Source organism: Pistacia vera, unplaced genomic scaffold (assembly GCF_008641045.1).
Source record: "Pistacia vera cultivar Batoury unplaced genomic scaffold, PisVer_v2 Contig302, whole genome shotgun sequence".
NCBI lineage: Eukaryota > Viridiplantae > Streptophyta > Magnoliopsida > Sapindales > Anacardiaceae > Pistacia > Pistacia vera.
This window is the reverse complement of record NW_022196116.1, coordinates 88,787-108,163: the sequence shown is the minus strand read 5'-3', so window position 1 is coordinate 108,163 and position 19,377 is coordinate 88,787. Positions and strand designations below refer to the sequence as shown.

Genomic DNA, 19,377 nt, shown 5'->3' with positions numbered 1-19,377 from the left:
TTATTCAATTCAAAATTGCATTTGAAAGCTCTCATGGTTCCGCTAACAATTCCGCAATTTACGGGTTAATATTAATTAATTAAACGGAAAAATACATTTCATCTACCAAAATGAAAGGGAAAAAAAGTGTACACTTGGGTGTTTAAGATTGAGTTGGTGGCGATTGTCATTGTACATTTTGCCTATCAGATTGGATCCGAAGTCAGAACTAGTTGCACTAAAAATGAGTCAGCATGACATTAGACACGCCCACTTCTTTATCTAAATGCCGAGTCTTGTGGTGGGTTGTGCCCAACTCAACTACCCACCATCTTTTGTCTGCATTCTTTCTATTTATATATTAGTAATTTGCAAAGCAAAATCAATTATAAATTCATGGTAACCGTATACATTAATATGATTGTATAATATATGAACATAGGGTAGAGGCCATGCCAGAATCTCTGTACGTGAGAGAGAGTGGGATAGATAATGGAGGAAATGAGGATAATTTGTCTGTCTGGTGGGCACTTGAACTTGGTTCGTTCACTTCCATCTGAAGTTAAAAATTTTCTTTATGGAAGTCAAATTTGGTAGTGGTCTTGTGAGAGAAATCCAAAGCCAGCTGGCGTAGCTCTTGTGTTAGTGCTGGTGCCCCGCAGTAAAACACTCCTGTATTTATAAAATGCACCATAAATATTCAGCTCCCCCATTTAAAAATAATGCATAATATATGGCATAAACTTTGCATATAATTGTGGTCAAAATAAATTAAAGAATACAACTCAAAAATCTTAAATGTGAAAATTGGAAGTAATTCATAAAACGATTGAAAGTAGAAGCTTGACTTACCAACTCTGGAATCGGGATGATTAAGAGCAACACGCTTGTAGACATTCCGCCAATTAGGCTTGGCAAAATGGGACTTAACCTTTGTACCGGAGACAATGTCAACACCGTTCTTAGCGTGATTTAGTGATTGAAGCATACAAATGAGAGCAGAGCGAGCATCACCTTCTTCATAAACACTAGTACAATAATTATGAAGTTCAATCACATTATTATGGTCCAATTCAGCCACTTCATTCATCACACCTTTGAACCAATCAAACGATCCTTGCTCTCTTGTCACCCAATAAAAGTATGCTCTCCGTGTCTTGAACTGTTCTCTTCTTCTTTGTTGTAAAGGACTAGGATTTCTCATATTTCCATTTTCTAAACCAATCTCTTCCTCTTCCATGGCTCGGATGTTGCTCACTATGTCCTTCACAATACTTATCATTGGGGTTGCTCCAATTCCCAAACCCACCAGTAAAACCACCTCATATTTCTTGTAGTCTTGTGCTGGTGCTCCATATGGACCGTCGATCAAAACTCTTGGGAAACTGTTTATCATTTAGAAAATCACATCACTAACTTGAAAGAAAAATGTTTACAAGAAGTTTTTAGTAAGATGTTTTCAGTCTTGATTTGAATTCGGATAAGATGGTTTATTAAATGAATTCATACTCAAAAGAAGAGATTGATTATGATATTCACTAATGATAACATGATCATATTAGTACAACTATTTAGATACATAACATACACTCCCCAGCTGGCGGAATAATACTTAACATGTTACATGTGTCATATTTTTGTCAAAAATGAAATAATAGACATTATGTTATGAGTAATATTATACCATGAATCTTTTTTCATAAATTTTTTCTCACAATCTTAATGTGATAGCTCGTAATTGGTCAGTTTATAATTAATTACTGAGACCCATACGTGACTCATAGGGGATCCGTTGTAAATTGACTAACTGCTAATTGTCATGTTAGGGTTGTAAGAAAAAATTTATAAGAGAGGATTGTTGGTGTAGTATTATTGTTATGTTATTTTAAAGTAGTGGTCCCCAACAAAGAAAATTATACCAAATATATAATAAAGGGAATCTTGAATAATAGATGAAATCATGGACGTGTATTTTATAATAGTGGTCCTTTCCACATTCATACAATACGAAATCATGCCCTCTCACATTCTTGTTATGAGTCTCTTTCTATTATATCATGTGGCATGTGCCCACGTTTGTCCAAAGCGACATCATCATTATCATTGAGATTACTCTTTGTTTTCTTTGTAATTTAATTAATAATAATTATTGTGTGCATTTTATAATTTTCAAAGACGCGTGTGATTAACAACTTTAAAACTACAATTTGGAAGTATCTAAGGCGCCCACATGTTGAATTAATTTTCGATTATGCTTTGTTTTCAAAAAGATAATCCTATTATTTAAATCTTCTAGTTAAGATTTGACAATTAGATTAGATTAATTAGTAGTGGAGAATAAGGGAGTAGATTCCAAATGTTAGGTTGTATATGGTACCCCTCACCCAGACAAAGCCGACAAAATTATGTCAAATTTCGGGGGCCAAACACTTTTCTCAAAGATGAGGATAGAGAAGATAAAAGCAATTGAAAAACAAGGATGGCTGGTCCATGATTTCTCAAACAATAACAATTATTGAGGGGATGAGAGGATGTCAGAGACTCGATACAACTTACGAGATCAAAAAAATAAGACATTTAGATGTCTCTTGAAACTCTCAAAAGTAAAGATTGAATTGAAATCCATCACCATGTTTCACGAGTTTGAACTTTCTGAGTAAAGATTTAATCACACAGGCTAGACCCATCCCTTTAAGTCTATATGCAACAATTAAATACTCATATATTCATATTAACATCTTTTTGCTAAGACTGTGTATGAGTGGTGGATCAATAGTTTATTAAGTGTAATGCACATGGCGTTGTCAAATCAAAGCCAAGGCATGTAACTTTCCAAGGTGCGTTGGCTTATTGTTAACTAGAGTGATGCAATCCTTTTTACCTTATTGGGTTAGTCATAGCGCAAATGTGAATGCTCCCCTTTATCTCAACAACTGTGATTTTCTGTAGTGCTGGTGAACAACTGTTATAGCGCAACTGTGATTTTATTCAGTAGCTGACCTCATTCTTTCTATTATTTATGTTGTGCTGGTCACATTATCTCCATGAACTACTAGATAAGCCCCTAGTTTCATCACTTCTCACATGGAATCTAATTCAGGTTTGTTTACTGTTATAGAACTATCAATTCCTTTGATTTTTTTCAAACGCGGAGTTGAAGATGTTTTTATATTTCTCCTAATTCAATGTTGATGAAGACAGATTTGTAGAAGACTTACTTGGGATTGTTACTTCCTTGCATGCAATCTGCTCTAAGGAGTCCACTTTTTCCATTAGGAGGTGGCCGGCACACCTAGATCATAAAATTCAACAACTGATTAATTAATTAACCATATCAAAACAAACTTTATTTTCTTTATCCTAAGATTATAATATGCTCTCTGAGTTGTCTTGTCCAGTCCCCAAGAGTTCGAATGTGGACACTAATTAGTTACTAATTAAGAATTAATTACCTCAGAGAATACTGTTCTGAGTTGTCTTGTCCAGTCCCCAAGAGTTCGAATGTGGACACTCAAGTAGTCATCTCCAGGGGCTGAAGTTATGGAAAATGGGTGCCTGTAGACATGTGAATTCACCACTAGATGTCAATAAGACAAGCAGTAACATTATGAGAATAAAAAATTTCAAGTTGTGTGTGAAGATTTTAATTGCAAGAGTTTCATCATTGGATACCATTCAAACGGCGACACAGCAGCACAATTGACAAACATGTACTGGCCACTCTTGTATCTGAATCCATGAGGCTTTGACATGTGAAGTGCCAGCACATTTCCAGGATAAATGGCCACCTGCAAGATCAGTTACACTTTCAAACAAAAGTATTCTTCAACCCCATGTGTGCATACGTATTCAATTCATGTATATTTCTTTACCTTTTCTATTGTAACAGGCTTAATGCTAGACCTGAGTGCCCTAATTAATCTCTCACTGGCATAAAGGATGATCGGAATGGCCAGGTACATCCAGGTCTATTAGAAAAAAAAGATTATTATGTCAGGCTTTAAATCAACCAATCAGCGGAAGAAAGTAAAGTAAAGATGGTGAAAAATTAAGGTGAGAATGAAACTAACCGTCTTCTTGTACCATTTATGAGTCAAATACAGATAATATCCATGAACAATGAGCAAAGTGTAGACGATGACAAACAAATGATGGGAATACCAAAAGGCATTGAAGCCTGTAAGCTTCTTGAGGGGCTCGGGCAATTTGAGCTTATTGCGCCGAAACCATGGGGCAGCAAGTGTAAAGGCTATTGCCATTAACACTACCATCACAATCCCAGTTATTCCTTCCACTGACTTCACAAAATGCCAGTAGCTTTCAGGCTGATCCCCAAAATATTGCTCCAATAGCTCATACTTATCTTCACTTGCATGAAGCAGACGAGGGAAATCACATGCTAAATGATAAATTGCATGTATAGCAACTCCACAACCAATCCCCAATGCTATCACCTGAAAAGGAAAACAATTATTATATACTTTGCTTCAGCTTTTGAATCTTTTACTTTGAATAAATCTGCTTTCTGACTGCGTGGAAAACGATATTTGACATTTACCTTATGGAAATTGAGGTTGTCATCAAATGGAACAACGACTCCTAATTTGGTCTTGTTCCTGAGCCATGTGATGGTGTTTCGGCAAACTGGTAGCAAAATTAGAGCCATGTTTAACTTTAGAGTCTCCGCTGCACCCTTGGCCATGCATACACAATGTCCCATTACTTCATATGCAGCTCTATTTCGATACTGAATATACTTGTATGCAAATAGACCTGCCATGACTCCAATCCACAGTGCCACTACCCAAACTCTTTGCCAATTATCTAGCAAGAAGTACTTGGTGCTATGCCCCCATCTCCTTATTGGGTTGTCAAATTGTGTAGGCTTTAGCTTCTGGCTCAACATTTGGCTAAGGTTTCGACTCTCTCCTCCAGTTTTAACAGTCTGATTTGGAGCTTGCAACAGAAGTATTTCTAGACTATCGATCTGAAATATTAAATTCCAACCATATGAGAGACCAAAAAATAAAAAATTAAACCTTTTACATTCTTTCAGATTACTTTCATGAGTTTTTCTTCTATTACCATAATGTATCCTAGATGGTCAGGATCTAGTTCTTCCATGATCAAAGCTGCATATTCCTCTGCTTGCTTTTGGATATTCGAGAGTTTATTTGCAGAAGCACTGAGGCTGATGATCTACAAGATATTATTGGCAATTTATTAGATTCAGACTAATCATAAAGGAACATATATATGAAAGTCAACTTCTGCATTAATGCATCTAGGATTATTTAAGCTGTCATGTTCTTTGAGGTCGAGGCCATACCTCTCTGACTTCCTCTTCTGTGATTCTTCCATCAGCATCTGTATCAACCCTGCATTTCGTTTAATTGATTTAGTAAGCTCGCAATCAACAACATACACATGCTAAGAATTAACAAGATGATATCTTTGTTTATTAAGAAAAAAAACATTTACATGTCAAAGAAAGTTTTAAGCCTGGAGTCGAAACTCTGGTCACAGATCTGATCCCAAAACTCTCTTAGCTGTCCCTTGGTGATCGAATCACCCGTAATATTGTATCTTCGAATAAGCGAATCAAATAACTCCCCGGCGAACTCCTTTGAGTCCTTCATTCCTGCCATTGCGTAACAGTTTAACAGCAACCCACAATAACAAATCTTTTACAAACAAAAACTCTTGTAAATTACCGAGTTGTGTTTATACCAATGCATTCTCCAAATCGTGCACGAGGCAGAACCCCGTCAGTAGAAGCAGTAATCTCATCAAATCGCTTCTCAACAGCAGCCCAACTAGCTCCACCATCAGTTTTGCTAATAAATTTAAGTCCTCTGAGAGCATGAGTTGCCGCAGACTTCGTCCTATCAAAGCGAGGAGGAGGCTTCTTTGAAAAAGAAGTCAAACGCTTAAGCTCATGAGACACCTGTCTAATTCTGGAAGAAGCATTTCTCACCATTGAAGAACCAAAGGAAGACGACCTTTTCTCCAAACCTTTAGCAAGTAACGTTAGCTCAGGATCTTCATCAATGTCAGCACCATTAGCAGCTTTAACACTGTGAACAGCGACGGCATCATCATGTACATCGAGAGTGATCTCAACGTAAGACTCATCGTGTGATGAAGGTGAGTCAGAACTGTTGAACCTGGCGGTTTTTCTTGCGGCTCTTTTGTTTAGAGGTCCGCTGAGTGGACCGCTGTATGGTATCTTTTCATTGCCCACAACTTCAGTATCAGAATGGTTGTGATAATGATCCTGAAACGTAACTCTTGGATCGTCCGTTCCCATATTCTGCATCTGGGCGGTGGTTGCCACTATAAGTTTCTCTCCGGAGAGATGAGAGAAGAGGTTGTAATAATAGCTGTAAAGTATTGAATGAAGCTGAGATTTTTATATCTTTTGTATTGGCTCATATAAGTGTTGGTGCGTGGTCTGTTTATATAAGATGTAAGAAAGTGGAAGGATGGTCCGACCGAGCAGCCATGGCTTTACTTTTGTCATTTAAACACGTCATATTCGTATTTATATACAAAAAATACCATAAGCTGAAGAAGGCCACATGAAATTTGGTATTTTTCTTGAGTTGCACGTGCATGATTAATTTCACTCCCTCTTTTTATTTAATTAATTAGTAGATGAAATAGTTATCCACTATAGAATTAGTGTAAAAATCATTGTTTGATTTGTCCACTTATATAAATTAAATTTTAGTTGAATTAGTAAACGACATATTGCACCCAAAATTAATGATGACTTATTAGTGATTATTTACTTAAATGAGAATCCAATGGAAGAAAGAGTAAACTTAATTGTTTGTAATATATGTTTAGTGCAGTAATAGGAATTAATTATCCAGGAGTCAATGGTTAGTCAAATGATTCATTCATGCATTATCTGTGCCGTTAAGTTATAACTACCGTCACCGACTCTTAAGACTTTAAATTTAAAAAGTGCATTCCATTGATTTAGTGTGTAAACAGTATTCCTTTCTTAGCTACTTCTTTCGCATTCATGCTATAATACCACCTCTAAATCCTATAACTGGGCTGGTCAGGTCCTCCAAATATGTAGCTACAGTTAGACACTAATTAATTCCAATTAAAGCATCAATACTTGTAGTAATATATTAAAATTAGAGTGACATGATCAATATTTATTAGTTGTTTCCGCATTCTCGTTTTTTAAGTTTATTAGAAAGTGGAATTGGATATTAAATAAATTTATAATATATATAATTGCAAATTGAAGTAGTGGTTTTCATTATCTAACGACTAACAGAATAAAAATATTATACAAAATCACAATCACAGGTATGTTGTTGGACTTGGACATAATAATTGGCTAAATTTTTATCCGGATATATAATGGAATATGTATTTGATGATACGTAACGCTTTAGCATTATGAGATTAAGGAATAATTATATTTAATAAATTGAAATGCTAATTAGTTAGTAATGGTGGTTGGTGAAGTGAAGTTCCCACTGTTGACTTTGGACATAAGAAAGTAGGAAGGAAGATTTCTGCCACTTAATATATAGTCCAGGGGCAAGTAGTGGTGATGGATTTTACCATCCATGATTCACTTGAATACAAACTCAAACTCTGTGTGATGGTAGATTTTGTTATTTGTGTTTGTATATGGTTTGCATATAGCTGGCAACAGTGGGCGTTGTAGCTTAAATAAGTGTATAAAAACAAAAAAAAACCTAAATTTTGACCATTTTTAAAACGCGTTGTATTAAGTCTAACCAATTTGAAAATGAGATCCCCCTTTTTGTACTTGTGATAATCCAAATAGAATCCATATGCATTGACGAGTAAATGGGGCCAATCAAGGTTTAGTGGTAGGAAGGTGAAGGTGCACCAACAACAACACCAATATATTATTTTCTTAATTAATTGTTAGTAAATTAAAATTATTATATCTTCCGTATAAATGAATTGTCTTTTTCCTGATTGTAATACCTTAGTATCCCCCAATTAATAAGTTTTGTTTTTATTAAGATATCTAAACAAATATCAACTGTATTTAATTGCAGATATAAATAAATAATTTTAACTGTAAATCCCAATTGGTTTTAGGGCCTAACATATCCAATGGGCCTTGTAAATAGAAGAGCCCATACAATGTACTAAACTTGAAAGGAAACTACATATATTAAACGCAGAGATGCGGGCGCTACTATTCTATTCCTTGCCATTTAAATAAAAAATTAGGAGGGAAAGTCATAACGGAAACAATTTTCCCTCTACAAATCCATTCATACTTTCATTTTTCAACCCAAATAACTTTTATTTTTTTATTCATTTTTATGAACGATTCAGATTTATTATTATTTTACAGTAACAATCATGAAGAGAATTATTTACCTCAGAAACGATCAAGAACCGTTGCCAAAACAGCACTTCTTCGCCTACAGTGTTTTAATCTTCCTTTGGTTTCGTCAGCCACCGACTCACCTCTCCACTCACTCTCACTCCAACCCGACCGGCCGTACACCATCGGTCGAACCAGCCGCAATTGCGACTTCACGTTCAAAAGCCGCCTTGTCAGTAAGCAACACTGCCAGATTTTGTTTGATAGCATTAAACGCAAGGTTTATATTCTTGATGGAACCTTTTTACTGTCTGATTTTAGTTGTGTTGTTAATGAATTTAGTAATAGAAGGTTACATAATTGTGATGAATTATTGGAAGAGAAGGAGGAGATTGGGGGTTTTTCTAGGGTTAGGGTTTCGTTAAATGGGGTCTTTGTTAATGGGGTAAGGGTTAAAAAGGGGATGGTTAGAGAATTGAGTGCTGGTGATGAGGTTTTGCTTGTTTGTGGGAATGAAGGTTTTTGTAGGTCTGGGATGAGAATTGGGTTTGTAATTTTAGGGGTTGTTTATAAGGAGGAAGTTGTTTTTCGGTCAAACAAGGCTGAGTTTGGAACAATGACCTATTCAGGGTACTCCCAAGGTTCTGTGTCTAGTGGGAAGAGGAATAAACGGGTTTTTGCTTTACAGACAAGTGATGTTGGGAACTTGGAATGTGATTTTTCAAGATTCAAATGTAGTGATCTTATTGGGAGAGCAAACTTTCTTTTGAGTCAGTGTAAAAATATATTGAATAGCCATGGTCCCATATCCTGCACTCGGCACTTAGGGTTTGCTGTTTCAGATTCTCAAATGGAAGGCACTTATGGTTGTAGTACTATTCCAGGGTTTGGTAATGTTCCAGTTGGTGGTGACTTAGAGGTGAACATTGTTAATCCAGTTCCCGGGCAAGAACAAATACCTTCGGATAAAATGGCCAGCATAGTGCAGTCAGCAATTACATTTCATGACAAAGAAGTAGAGGCAATAGAGCCAGATCATGACCAACTAGATCCTTGTAACCACAATGACAATTTATGTCATAGAGAAAATATTGTAATTGTTTATGAGAATGCCATTGCCACTAATAATTCTTCCAAGGCTTTGTTATTGAATCCTGGAGGGACAGATAATGCTCTTCAATTTGATATTACGAGCAAGAAATCGGGCAATACTTGTTTGCCTCCTGGGAAGAAATTTTACTTGAACTGTCTTGAATTAATGGACCACACTTCATCCACTTGCAATGTCGTTTCCCTGCCAGAACTTCTTTATCCCGTACAAAGCATTTCTCAACTATTTATTGCTACATTTACCAGTGACATTTTATGGTAAAGTTGCTTCTATCTTTCCACTATTATTTTTTACTTTCATGATATTTTATTGTCCATTGCAGAAAATGGTACATATATATATATATATATATATATATATAGTGTGATTAGCACAGTGCATTTCATGGTTTCCCGTAATGACTATCTGTGTCTTGTTGTATTTGCACCTATATTGCAGGATCAGTATGAGAAATACCTGGCTATTTCTTGTTTCTCTCTTTCCCCGATTTCTTATATTTCCATTGTGATCAGTTATTTTTATTTTAGTTTTTTTCAACGTTTTTCCCTCTGTACTTGATGCTTTTTTAAATTAAATAGTGTAACTTATGTTTTGAGTGCATGTATTTAACCCAATTTTCTACTTTCAATTCTAAGATAGTTGTCTTGTTAGGTTTTTATCATATTGTGAGATTCCTTGCCACCTGCCAGTGACAGTTGCATGTCACAACACTGGGAGATGTTGGAGTTCAAGCCCCGATGAAAGAACCTCTGTGCCTTACCCAGATTTTCCAAACTTAGTTGTAGTGTAAGTGAAGTTTTCACACTTTGATTTTTTGAAGATTAAAACTAGTTTACGTGGTGATATTGATCGTTTCAAATTTGACCAACATTTTTGTAACATAACCATTATTGTAATAGGTTTCCTCCGTTTCCAGAGGCTGTAGCTTTTGGTGAAAACCGTAAGAAACAAGGCATTGCTTGTCACCATCCAAAATTTTTCGTTTTGCAAAGAGAGGATAGTGTTCGTGTCATCATTACTTCTGCTAATTTAGTGGCAAAACAGGTGATAACTTACTTTACTGTCTTGTTTTTCATGTTTTATATGGTGCATGTTACATAATATTTAATTTAGCATACAGTACAAGAGTTCCACTATAATTTGATGGGGAAATAGCCATTCTGCTCTTAAGGTCAATGTCTTGACTTATGGGATAAGTTTTTTTGAATTTCTTGTTAAAAAAAAAAAAAAAAAAAAATGCCGTTTATGCTATAACATGTAGAGTTTGAATGTTATATGCATAAACCTATGGGAAAGTTTGGAGGACTCCCTTTCAACTGATAGGATTTTTGTTTTCTACATGTGTTTTGCGCAAAGAAATACAAGAATTCAGGTCGTGCATGGCTCACCCGAATTCCCAAACGTGTCTTTTTTTTTTTTGCTTTTGATCACGAAATCTTTGGCTTTGGTCATGCTATTCAATAACCAAGGCTCTCATAATGGAATCTGGTGTCTTTGCAGCACTTATGATATCTGCTTCTATGATAGCATGGACATGTACCATCATGTGATTTGTTTGCACTTGAAACTCGAATGAGAGTGATCTGTTGTGTCCAAGCTTGAAAAATAGCTCTTCTAATCAGACTAAACTCTTTTATTGCTGTGCTCTTGCATTTTATGTTAATGTTCATGTATTATTCATTTAGCTGTACACCAATTGTTTGGTTATTGATTTTACATATGCTTTGTATTGTATACTCATCAGTTGTTATGACTTTTGCAGTGGAACAATGTAACCAATACAGTATGGTGGCAAGATTTCCCTCGCAGAAGGGAAACTGATTATTTATCTCTTTTTATTCAACCTCCTGTTGAAGAAATTAACCAAGATTCAAGATCTGATTTTGCTGCTCAGCTGGCCAGCTTTATGGCATCTCTTGTGATTGATGTTCCCAGTCAGGCCCATTGGATTGTGGACCTGACAAAATATGACTTTGGTGGGGCAACAGGACATTTAATTGCTTCAGTGCCTGGAATTTATTCTTGCAGAATGCCCACTGTGCCAGAGTTCACATACTTTAAACCTGTGAGTTTCTCCACTAGCTGTCTCTCTGTGTCTATCTAAGGATAAATGTTTTCATCATAGGTGATTGCTTTACAATAATCTCTATATAGACATGCATGCACACACAAAGGTACAAAAATTCATAGCTTTATCTCTTTATGTGCTCATTTTTATTGATGTTTTATTCCCCAAATCCCAAATCTTCAGTAGGATGAAGAAGCACTTTACACCCTTGGCATCTTTTGTTTAACATTTTATTGTTATTTAAATTATGTCCATCATCTTTCTATTTTCTGGAGGCCTTTTAAGCTCGGCCTTAGGGTTGTGTCTGTGAAGGTCCTAGCTATAAGAAAATCTCACACTACACATTTAATTCTCTTTCAGGTTAATCACACTGCATCAGTGTCATCTGGCGTAGGGTTTCTTGGTTCAGTTGAAGCATCTGTGGTTGGTTTAAGCCACCTTTTTCACAATGCAGCAGACCCTTATGGTGTACAAATTAAGAAACTGGCGTCTTTTCTTGGCAAATCTTGTGCCAATGCTTATGGGATGTTGGAGATTGTTTTAAAACGAAACACCAATGTACCTGCAGATGTTAATGCTGTGAGCATTCTTGTTCCCAATATTGAAGAGTCTTCTGAGGGAGGTACATGTTATGCATCTAAGCTTTTTATCTCTCTTCTTCCATATATAGAATATATTTCCCTATATTTCTGTGGTTGTACAGATTGTATATTGTTTAAGCACTCCCTTGGGTTGTATTAAGGTATTCTTATGTTGCTTCTCCTTACCCAAATGTTTCTTATCCTTTTTATTAGCGTAATTTACTCATTTAGTTTCACGTAAGGGTTGTTTTCTTTTGAGTATATGCTCCTCCATTGTTGTTTTTATCTTCACTGAATGTCTGCATGTGTTATGGTGGTTGTGATTTTTTCATGCTGTTAGCTGCAAAAATAATTATATTGTTTCATTCCTTGCTCTAGACTGTGTTCAACTTGGCTTTTTGCCTAGAAATATTGCAAAGTGGGTTTCTCCTTTGTGGGATGTTGGATTCATAAAATTCTCTGGATTCGTCTCCAGTGACAATGTCCTCTCTGCTGCTGTAGGGGGAATCAACAAAAAAGTACAACTGATACTACATGTTTCACAGGCATGGTATTTCTGCAATTTATTCAGTATATTTTCCTGGAAACATAATGTAGCTCAGCTATTAAAGATTGCATTTTTATATGAAATGGGCTTACTTAAAGTATACAATGTTGATTGGTGGTGCAGGGACCTCACTTTTCAGATATATCAAAGATGATGCAACCTCAACATGTTGTTGCATTAAGCTATCTCATTGCTTCAATTCAGAGGCGTAGAGGAATGTGGCGACTGCAAGAGGTATTGTGTTGTAGTTTGGAAGAGTTCCATCTTTCTGTAGTTCAACTGCAAAATATGTAGGCATAATGTGGATGGTTGTGATATGCGAGTCACTCGATTCCTTCTAACTTATGCTTGTATTTATAATAGGAAATATGAATTTGATGCATGTGTTGATAGAATGTCTTTGTGGAGGGTTTTTTTTTAGCTTCACGCAGAATGCATTGCTAATCAATTTCCATCTTTTGTGACATAATCCCAGGGAAAATGTGTTCTTGCAAATTGTATTTATGAAACAACGTGGTTTTATCCTGGATATCAAATTATTAGATGCAAGAATATAGAGTGAAAGTGTATTCCAAAATTTTACAAGACATAGGTTTAATGGATTTCTAGTTTCTTCGGGATTTGTTATGATTTACTTTGATAAAGTAGCCAATCCAAAACGGAAAGGTAGGACCTGATTATGAGTAGTATAAACAGGGATAGCTGTGATAAATGTACTAGTTGGAATTGGTTGGTATAGACAGATAAAGCTACCCTGACATTTTGCTTGAAGTACAAAAGAGAACTGATCCTAAATGTTGTATTTTAATAAGATCATATTATTTTCAGAAATCACAAGTACCCCCCAAAAATCACAAGTACACCCCTATAGTTTACAAAAATTACAATTCAGTCTTGATTCCTACTCGGGTACCCAGACCTCGATTCCGGTTTCCGGTTCTAGCACTTTAGGAACCGAAACCGAACCTGAGAATTCTCGGTTTTAATTTTCCAAAACCGGAACCGGAGCCTAATGTGGTCGGTTCCGGTTCTATCATTTACACATGCTCACCCTTAATCATAGTTTATCAATAACTACTTCGGTGATAGATAATTTTAAGAATAATATTTTCTAAAATAAAAATTTATACTTTTTTGCAACACTAATACATTCCACTTACATTATTGTATTTGATTATTTTCTAACCATTAGAAATACTTAAAAATGCACCACAAAATGTTATAAAAAAGAAAAAAAAAGTATTTGTTGGAAATCGGGTACTTACTTTTTATTATTTGTTTCTAAAAGGTTTTAGGTCAATACCGGTGGCCTGATGTACAAGAATCTGATTTTATTTATGGTGAGTACTTTCTGCTCTCCAAACTATTTACTAAAAAACAAATTTTCATTCTTGACACCATTTATTTTGTTAAGGTTCGTCATCAGTTGGTTCAATCAATGCTCGGTTTCTAGCTGCATTTGCAGCAGCTGCTGGAAAGAAATCATTGAGATTCTTTGACTCTGAAGAGTCTGATCCAGAGGTAAATGAAACCCTCCAGATTTGCCTATATATATATAGGTGTGCATGGAAGGTTGAAAGCGATTGTTTTAGATTCAGTAATTCATTTATTCTTTTTACAGTGGGGCTGCTGGAGTGCAAGCCAAGAATTGAAAAGACCATCCATTAGAATACTTTTTCCAACTATTGAAAGAGTGAAGAATGCATGTGATGGAATCTTGCCCTCAAAGCGGATTCTTTGCTTCTCTGAGGTATATGATGGCCTTTGATCAGCTCATAGTAATTTTAGTGCTAAGTATGTCGATGGTAATTATATTATCTTCAAATTTTACAATATGAAATATGCATTGAGTGTATAAAATATAGCTTTTTTTTTTTTTTTTTTTTTTTAAATTTAGAGGGAATATTTGTCACTGTGAACAGATGTCCATACCTTACGATGGACAAATGTCTTTTGTCGTGTTTATTTGTTTCATCAGCTATACATGTAGCCTATGCTGATTCTCCAACTTATATGTTCTTACACAGAAAACATGGCAGAGACTAGAAGCTTTAAACATTCTGATGCAATTCCTTATCCTTATGATAGAGTTGGACATCAATGCATGTCAAGGTAGAGAATTACTGTCTATTGAATTGTTAGAAACTTTTCTTGACTGAATTAAATTTCATCAGTTTTTAATCAATTATGGGGCAGTGCACGATGTCTTCCTTTCCTTGGGATTAAATAGTAATTTATCTCTTCCTTTCCTTGGGATTAAATAGTAATTTATCTCCAAACTAAGTATTGGGTATCATGGCTCTTGTCTTTAAACATATTAGTATTTGATTATATCAACACTAAAAGAGAATGCTGTAAAAAGGTGGCACGTAGATGCTTTCAGTCTAGGATAGATGCATCTTCCTTTGGTTGGGTTTATTGTGGATCACATAATTTCAGCGCAGCTGCTTGGGGAAGGCACATTTCTAGTCCATCTGGACGAAAGCAAATGGACTGAGAAAACTAACTCATCCTCAAATTTTTGCTTCACATCTGTAATTATGAACTCGGGATATATATGTATTTCCCCCAACAGAGACAAGGGATAGCAGAACTTGGATGATGTTGTGTTGCCATTTGTTGTGCCTGCTTCAAGATACGCCTACAGATAGGCCAGCAACTGGTAAAGCTATGAAGGACGCTAGCTGAACTTACCGAGGAACAGAGATCAAAACTTGCTGAACTAGCAGCTGCAGAAGAAATGATAGAAGAGATCCCAGATGAAGAGGAGGAAGTAGAAGCAACTGATTATGTGCAGAGGAAAAGGAGAGGAGGGCTTATGCTGAGATGCTATGGAGTCAGGTTGATTCATCACAGAGTTGTTAAGCTACATAATTGAAGTGAAAGGGATTTGATTACACAGTAATTCAGCAATATTCAAGTAATGTCATCTGCAGATCTCCTTGTGTTACCCGCTTCACAGTTGTGCTAATTGTGTTAAATCCACGACATTTAATGGATAACTTCCATGAGGTCTATAGCTTGATAGTTTCGATCAATGTAAAATAATATGAAGAAGCTTGTAATGAAGAGAGCCTTGGTATGAGGTAAAACCGTAAAAATCATAAAATAACATTTAATAGCACGTGCTTACCCACTTGGGATTAGCTGATTCTTCACTACTACATTTTTATACTAGAAATATACCAATATATATACTGATATAGTCTGGTGAGTGGCACGGACATGAGCGAGAGAGATTGTAGCTTCTCAGAGCATCTCCAACCCACGCCAAATTGGCGCAAAAAACACCCATTTGGCGTGGGTTGGTACTCAACCCACGCCAAACACTGCGCCATTTTGGCGCAGTGCTACAGGGCCGCGCCAAAAATGGCGCAGTACTGTAGCACAATAAAAAAAAATATATTTTTTTTAATTTTGATTTTTTTGTTTTTTTTAATTTTGTTTAATTAATGAGTATTAAATTTTACACCAAAAATCATACCAAATTTGAGTATTAAATTTTACACCAAAAATCATCCCAAATTTGATATTTGTATTTAATTTAATTTGATTATTATTTATAATAATAAATTTATAATAATGATATAATTAAAAAATGATGACAAATTAAAAATAGAACTTTATTCAATGCAAAATTAAACTACAATAACTAAAAATAAAAATAACACTAATTTAAAAACTAAAATTAAAGAAAATACAACATAAACTAAAATAACAATTTAGTATTCGGTAGATTAGTTCCGGATCCAGTAAGATATCAAAATATGAAGAATTTGAGTTATTTTGAGATCCTTGACCTTGTTGTTGAGTTCTTTTTTGCATAATTCTTAATTGCTCATTTTGAAAAAACTCACGTGGGAAGAACATACTAATTTGGAAAATAATTACTATCAATATGAAATTTTACCTTGTGTTGTTTTTTTTTTTTTTTGTATCATTTATATTAGATGTAATGTTTTTTTATATTAAATGTAATGTTTATTTGATTAAATATGCTTAATTCTATTAATTAGTATAATTTTCAAAATAATTATTATTTAAAAAAATATCATTCCTAATATTTAATTAATATATACAAAAATAATGAGTGAAATAGATTAATTGTTGATTATTACAATAAAGAAAAAAAAAGAATATTTTAAAGAATATTCTAAAATATTCTTTTTAATGCAATATTTGGTGTTATGGGTTGGAGATGGAATAGTGTTTTGCACCAAATTTTGCACCAATTTGGTGCAATGGGTTGGAGATGGTCTCAAGAAGACAAAATAAATCATGTAAAAGGGATGCAACGTCTGGTATCGTTTCTTGATTCGACCGAGACCTTTTACGATCAACTCCTAAAGTACTGTAATGTCTTGGCCCCTCTCAAACAGATACACTCTTCTCTCACCACCTCGGGCTTCATCTTCCAAAACCCTCATTTGGGTGCTCAATTAATCATCAAATACGCCAAATATAAAGAACCCGATAATGCTCGGTCTCTTTTCAATACTATACACAATGATAAACCAAATTCTTTTCTTTGGAATACTATGATTCGTGCCTATGCTACTAATGGCCACTGTGCTGAAACGCTGGAGTTGTATTCTCTAATGCGTAGAAGTGGCATTTCAGCCAACAATTTTACCTTCCCCTTTGTATTCAAAGTGTGCGCTTCAAAATCGCTGATTCTTGAAGGGAAAGTTGTTCATGGAGATGTTATAAGAGCTGGGTTCCATTCGGATTTATATGTGGAGGCTGCTTTGGTGGACATGTATGCAAAATGTGGTCAAACTGATGATGGTTGCAAAGTTTTTGATAAAATGCTAATGAGAGATTCGGTTTCATGGACTTCGATGATTACGGCCTATGAACAAGCAGAGAAACCTAAAGAAGCCCTTGTTTTGTTCCAAAAGATGCAGCAAGACAGTATTATGGCGGATTCAGTTACTGTAGTGAGTGTTGCCTCAGCTGTTGGTCAGTTGGGAGATGCCATGAAGGCTCAAGCAGTTCATGGCTATGCCTTGTGTAATGCATTTCTTGAGGATTTATGTGTTGGGAATTCAATTGTTGCTATGTATGCTAAATGTGGGAATGTTAAAAAAGCGCGTATGGTTTTTGATCGGATGGAGGAAAGAGATGGTATCTCGTGGAATTCTATGCTTTCTGGATATACTGAAAACGGTCAAGCCAGTGAAGCTTTGTTGCTTTTTGATGAGATGCAAGATTCTGGGTGTAAACCTAATCCGGTGACAGCTTTGATTTTGGTGTCTGCCTGTGCTTATTTGGGTTCCCGTCACCTCGGGAGGAAACTTCATGAGTTTATCATCAATAGTAATACGAAAATTGATGTGACTCTTTGGAGTGCATTAATGGATATGTATGCCAAGTGTGGAGATTTAGATACAGCTGAAAGTATCTTCAACGATATCCATCCAAGTGAACGAAATGTTAGCTCATGGAACGTACTGATCTCTGGGTATGGAATGCATGGACAAGGGGAAAAGGCTTTAGAACTTTTCACACAGATGCAAGAGGAAGGGGTTGAGCCAAACCACATCACTTTCACTTCCGTTCTTTCTGCCTGTAGTCATGCGGGCCTAATTGATGAAGGTAGAAAGTGTTTTGCAGATATGACAAAGCTATCTATGAAAACAGAGGTGAAACACTATGCTTGCATGGTTGATATGCTGGGCCGAGCAGGGCTTTTGTATGCAGCTTTCGACATAATTAAACAGATGCCATCATCACCAAATGATAGTGTGTGGGGTGCGTTGCTTTTGGCTTGTAAAATCCATGGTGATACTAAATTAGGACAAATTGCAGCCAATAATTTATTCCAGCTTGAGCCAGAACATGCTGGATACTATGTGCTGATGTCAAATATATATGCTGCATCAAACAAATGGCAAGAAGTAGGGAAGCTGAGACAAGATATGAAGAATAAGGGATTGAAGAAAGCTGCAGCTTTCAGCGTGATTGAGATTGGTAAAGAGATTCATGGCTTCCACACAGCTGACCAAGTAAATCCATACTGGGAAGAAGTTTATAAGAAAGTAGAGAGCTTGGCAGTTGAGATGAAGATGGCAGGATATGTACCGGACTTATCTTGTGTTCTACACGACGTGGAAGAGGAAGACAAGGAGCACACGCTGAATTATCACAGTGAGAAGCTGGCTGTTGCTTTTGGCATTATGAAGATGGAACCAGAAATGGCAATTCGGGTGACAAAGAATCTCCGTGTTTGCAATGATTGCCACTCAGCTTTCAAGTTGATCTCTTATATTTACGGACGGAAGATTATTGTTAGAGATGCAAATAGGTTTCATCATTTTAAAGATGGCACCTGTTCATGCAAGGATTATTGGTAAGCAATGGTTCTAAATCAACGCCAGATTTGTAACTTTCCAAAACATAATATCAATCCAATACAAATTCTTTAAAAACAAAGCATGAAACTGCAACTACTCACAGTATAAAAGGTTAGAACTTATATTGGTAGTATCCTATGCAATAAGCTCCTCTTGATCCATCAGCATCATCAAGAGCAGATTTTTGTGGTTAGTGTTAATTTTGTGTAGTGAGAAGTAGACGATGAGAAGCAATGTGAGATTAGTTGTTTATAGAAACAGAGCTACCTTTTTCTTTTTTTTTTTGTCATGATTCGCAAACTATTAAATGATTTGTTGAATTGAACTATTTATTATGCATTTGAATATCTTGATAAGGACTTAATGAACTTATATTAAATGCTGCTTTAAATAA

The 19,377-nt window shown here is 35.6% G+C and overlaps 3 protein-coding genes across 3 annotated transcripts; 2 read left to right on the top strand and 1 right to left on the bottom strand.

Moving 5' to 3' along the window:
• Positions 1–41: 41 nt before the first annotated feature.
• LOC116135743 (respiratory burst oxidase homolog protein C) lies at positions 42–6,418 on the bottom strand. Its single transcript, XM_031421456.1, has 12 exons — positions 5,710–6,418; positions 5,461–5,620; positions 5,309–5,357; positions 5,065–5,178; positions 4,538–4,966; positions 4,050–4,433; positions 3,852–3,947; positions 3,652–3,767; positions 3,432–3,534; positions 3,198–3,271; positions 832–1,364; positions 42–651 (listed from the first exon to the last, which is right to left on the bottom strand). The coding sequence occupies exons 1-12, from the start codon at positions 6,296–6,298 to the stop codon at positions 542–544; spliced, it is 2,757 nt and encodes a 918-aa protein (XP_031277316.1). The 5' UTR covers positions 6,299–6,418; the 3' UTR covers positions 42–541.
• Positions 6,419–8,223: 1,805 nt separating this feature from the next.
• LOC116135746 lies at positions 8,224–15,771 on the top strand. The gene is given in 16 exon segments (XM_031421458.1): positions 8,224–9,688; positions 10,083–10,217; positions 10,331–10,475; positions 11,194–11,512; positions 11,894–12,121; positions 12,459–12,625; positions 12,751–12,861; positions 13,916–13,967; positions 14,042–14,148; positions 14,249–14,377; positions 14,655–14,685; positions 14,688–14,723; positions 14,726–14,739; positions 14,990–15,213; positions 15,215–15,271; positions 15,273–15,771. Coding segments are annotated over 16 exon segments (3,348 nt in total). The 5' UTR covers positions 8,224–8,315; the 3' UTR covers positions 15,493–15,771.
• A 1,131-nt stretch (positions 15,772–16,902) lies between these two features.
• Positions 16,903–19,240, top strand: LOC116135736 (pentatricopeptide repeat-containing protein At4g33990-like). Its single transcript, XM_031421447.1, has one exon. It carries the CDS (start codon positions 16,917–16,919, stop codon positions 18,981–18,983), a length of 2,067 nt encoding a protein of 688 aa, XP_031277307.1. The 5' UTR covers positions 16,903–16,916; the 3' UTR covers positions 18,984–19,240.
• The last annotated feature ends 137 nt before the right edge of the window (positions 19,241–19,377 follow it).

Coding starts and splice junctions, on each gene's coding strand:
- LOC116135736 (XM_031421447.1), top strand. CDS start 16,917: ATGCAACGTCTGGTATCGTTTCTTGATTCGACCGAGACCTTTTACGAT.
- LOC116135743 (XM_031421456.1), bottom strand. CDS start 6,298: ATGCAGAATATGGGAACGGACGATCCAAGAGTTACGTTTCAGGATCAT. Junction 5,358..5,460: donor CTTAAAACTTTCTTTGACAT/GTAAATGTTTTT, acceptor AACGAAATGCAG/GGTTGATACAGATGCTGATG. Junction 652..831: donor TCATCCCGATTCCAGAGTTG/GTAAGTCAAGCT, acceptor TTATAAATACAG/GAGTGTTTTACTGCGGGGCA.